Source organism: Cephus cinctus, unplaced genomic scaffold (assembly GCF_000341935.2).
Source record: "Cephus cinctus unplaced genomic scaffold, Ccin1 Ccin1_scaffold0013, whole genome shotgun sequence".
Taxonomy (NCBI): Eukaryota; Metazoa; Arthropoda; class Insecta; order Hymenoptera; family Cephidae; genus Cephus; species Cephus cinctus.
In genome coordinates, this window is record NW_014332762.1 from 1,962,458 (window position 1) to 1,966,584 (window position 4,127).

General features: G+C 47.8%; 1 protein-coding gene across 6 annotated transcripts in view; it reads left to right on the forward strand.

Annotated features, from left to right (window-relative positions):
• LOC107265151 (neural cell adhesion molecule 2) overlaps positions 1-4,127 on the forward strand; it is a 67,385-nt gene that overhangs the window by 7,947 nt on the left and 55,311 nt on the right. For 2 of the 6 annotated variants that reach the window (XM_015734278.2, XM_025080120.1), the window contains exon 1: positions 1,860-3,636. The exons of 2 other annotated variants lie outside the window; for them this stretch is intronic. In XM_015734278.2, coding sequence (XP_015589764.1) covers positions 3,534-3,636 — 103 coding nt within the window. In that variant the 5' untranslated portion in view covers positions 1,860-3,533. Of the gene's footprint in view, positions 1-1,858; positions 3,637-4,127 lie in introns of those variants that run through there. 2 more of the 6 variants (XM_015734295.2, XM_025080125.1) reach the window with 2 other exon arrangements.

Here is a 4,127-nt window from a genome sequence, read left to right on the forward strand (position 1 = left end):
CCCCCCCCCTAGGATGCTTCGCATTCACAATGCATTCTGTTTGTCAATCAATTTCTGAAGTATCAATCTGCGTCTCGTGTATACAATATGCAGTGTAGAGATTCATTATTCCGATCTGAACGAAACCAGTGCTACTTCCGGTGGTGCTTTATCCCGCACTGGAGATACGGTTACAAAGTGGTACGCGAGGCGTGCGAACTCTGGTGAATCTATGAATATGTATATGGAAGAGGGTCGTTCGTTGTTATACGATCGGCCAGCGTGATAACCTTTCGGTGGAACTATGTATGGCCAAGGTGTGTATATATATATATATATATATATATATATATATATATATCTGCTTGCACGGATGGACGCGTGCATGGACATAATCAGGAGCAAAAAGCACTGGAGGAAGAAACAAGATAAGGGGCTGATCCACGTGGGGAGCACCGTGCCTTTTTTGTAAATACCACAGAGATACGCACGTTTACGTTGGCCGGATAAGGAGGGCCTGAACGAAGGAAGGTATTTAAGTATAATAGGCCCATCGTATCGGCGATTACACAAGGAGCATCGGTAGGCCGTCATAGGCGCCGTCGAGTATATATTCTAGTCCCGTGATATTCGGTACAGTACGAGCGGCAAGATGCGGAGAGATGCTGTCGTTCAAATGTGAGATAAAAAGATGAAGCCTCTCCTGCCCTTTACTCTTGTACCATCTTAAGCGAGAGTTTTGCTTGTCGCTTTGTTTCCTCCTCTTTTTGGTCCAGGCTCGCGCGAGCCTGAGGTCTTCTGAAAGGAGCACGTGGTCGACGCGAATTCCGTCACTGCGGCTACATACCCTTGGTGGCTATATGGAGAGTACTAGCTATGGACCAGTGATGCTGCACAGGGGTAGCGAGAGGCGAAGGGGGGGACTACGTGGGCGCAACTCGGCTAGGTTAAGGAGAGTCGGTACTCGTGATAGGAGCAAAAGTCAGTTCACTCTCGAAATAGACGGAACTACTACTGGATCCAAGTTGGATCTCTGGATCTGTAAATACTCCCCACCAGCTCCCTTTGTCCCCCCCCACCCCCCCCCACGGAACACCAGCGGGGCACGTCGGCAAGGGGGGTCCCAGAGTGTGGGGCAGTTATTAGAGGAAAAGTCAAGAGAGGATAGTTCGTGAGTTCGTAAGTTGGCGGGGTGGGGGGTGGGCGCTGGTAAATCCACAGAGAAGGCGACAGGGATGCTGCTCGCGTTCATTTCTTTCAATGCATTTTGTTACAACCAATAGAGCCAATAGTATTGATCCCCTGAAACACGTTATGCTGGGTATAATTATATTTTTCTCTACGAGTCATCGGATCGATATTATTCTAGGAGTCTCTTCCAAAACCTTACAATTTCAATATGACTTATGAAGGTGGCTGTACGCCCGATAGTCAACTGCTATTAGAAAGTGAACGGTACATAAAAATTTTCTTTGTACTGTAATAAATCTATACTTTTTTAAATACCAGCCTTCGCCTATCAACTTTTCATCCTTTTCATCCTGTTCGTCCCTGCCACCTAGATAATGGGGGTGTTTCTACCTGCATTAGCGGAGATACGGAAAGAACTTAGGAAACGGGAGAATCTTTTATCGTGTAAATATATATGTTACATATATGTATATATAAACGCAACGAAGGAGAGAAGACGTATCGGAGAACCATATAGTGGACCGAATGTATTTTCGAGCATTTCTTCCCAGCCCCCCTCCCCGCCCCCCCTACTCTCCCTCTTCCCAACTGCACGTCGATGTGCGTCTCGATCCTCGTAGATGTGTGTCCATGCGTGCGGTGGTACGGTGCGTGTGCCACAGGAGAAACTTTCAGTGGGGACTACACACATGTCTTCGGTTTTAGTTTTAGTTTACTGGCAGTCGCTGCCAACGCGTGCAACAACCTCGACGTGGCTGTCCTAAGCGAGAACGAAAGTGTTATTGCGCTCTAATAACATCGAATCGATAATCATTATTACCGATCGGGGAATATCGAGTTTCTTTTTTCTCCTGACATCCGATTTTCTCGCGCGCTTCACTCCGGGCCGATTGACGCGAATTATGCGTGATTGGTGGAAATATTTAAGAGACGTTTACTTAATTGTACGGTGCACTTAATTATTCGTTTTTGGATTCAATAAGTTGGTGATAAGCTCGTGTGATATGAGAATGTGGGTAACTTAAATTTGTGCGGGTATTTTAAAATATCGCGTTTAAGTGTTAATTAGCGGTGTTAAAAATGTAGGGCGGGTATCGTGTTCGTTATCTTGATCGAACTTGATACAGACCATTGGAGAAAGCTTATCCATTTTGATCGGATTGATCGGATTGATCGGATCAGATCGTTACAGGGGGATTCGTTTGCAATAGTAGAAGACTAATACTAGATGACGCATGGGATTTGAATTGAATTTTATCCAGTCGATAATCCACCACCTGACAACCCATTGGAGGAGTATTTATATGTACCCATATGTGTAAGCCGATGACTGTATGCCGATCTGAGGAAGATTAAGGATTTAGTGCGACGTGTACAAAAAATTTCACCCTCGATAAAAATTGATTTATCGTCCAATGATTTTTGCGAGTCCATAAAACGAAATCGACGGAGATTGGATTGATTGGTGATGAACAAGAAATTATTTAGATAACTAATTACAGTTCGCTTGATTTGCTATTCGACTCGCGTCAGGAGCAGCAAGAGTCACGCACCGGGCAATTATTCCAAGAGGAAGTCGCAGCCTGGACCAGATGAAGAGCCGCTGAGCAGCGCGTCGGAGGAGGGGAAGAGGGGAGGCTGGGAGTCTTCTCGGAAGATAAAGAAGGGAACGAAGGCAAGACGTAGAAAGGCTCATTGGGACTCAAAGAGGAGAAGGAAAAGTGAAGAAGCGGTGTACCTATATACTGGGCCAGGGGGGGAGGTAGGAGCCACCCATAAAAAGGTCGGCTTGTTTGGTAATCAAAAGATTTTTTTAAACCTCCCGCCCGCCTAGGAAGCTCAAACTAGCTGGCAGCTCGCTGGCCTCTAATAACCAGCACATGTGTCTCGGCTCTACGTGACGCTTGTGGTCGCGACCAGAGAGGAGAAGCGGAGGGAACGGGGAAAGGAAGGAGAGCACGAGAGGACACGTTCGGCAGGTTCGCCCGAATGCGCCCGAATGCGCCTGTAGATAACACTGAAGAAGCTGCCGATGCTTCAGACTGTGTCTGCCTATTCTTTCCGAAGCTCATAAAAGTCATAACAGAGACAAAGGTAGCCAACGAGGATGTCGATATGGCACCTGGGAACGGCGCCGTGAACGCTCGGAGTGTCTTCGGTTAGTCCGAAGGACAAAGTTGGTTCGCGCGTGGCCAAAGAATATTCTCGTAGTCCTTCTGGAGAAATTCGGCACGTGCGTCGCAGCAGCGTCGAGACGTCCTTGAGAATGTCCACCGATCGAAGAATCTGGAGGGATCGAAGGACTCGCGCCCTGGGATAGGCTGCTCCCGACCTGGCAAGGACAATTCCCGAAGAAGCTCGCGATGCTGTCCACCCTGGGATCTTCTCTCTTTGTCACGTGTCTACTGATGCTTGTGGATCGGCGGGCGATCGCCGAAGACGTCAGCGCTGAATTCGAGAGCAAAGGTAGCGTCCCTTCAATTTTATTGGCGTCCGTGGGACATTTTATTGCCGGGGGAATTCCTACGGGCGAGGAGGAATTTTCGTATCTACTGTCGCCGCTCGGAAAGCGTAGCCAACCGATACGCGTGAGATGTCGCTAGTAACGAACTTTACATTTTCTCGTGGGATATGGTGTCGGCGATATTAAGTATGCACGACGCGTGTTTCCTTTCGCAGGCGTATCTCGAAATGCTTTACAATTTCTTGCAGCTTGTGGGTGGTGACGCACGAGCCCTTTGAAAGTGAGTTGCGGGCGCGACGAGTATTCAGCTACGCTGGAGCACGTTTATTTCTATGGCAAAGTGAAAATACCGTAAACATAGTTGCCTGCGACCTCGAGGAAGATCCTAATTTTACGTGTAATACCTGCAGGGCCGTACACGATAATGTTCCACGTTAACGAACCACTTCCGCGGGCCGATGTAACAGGCGTGCAAAGTTACAAAGGGAAGGTG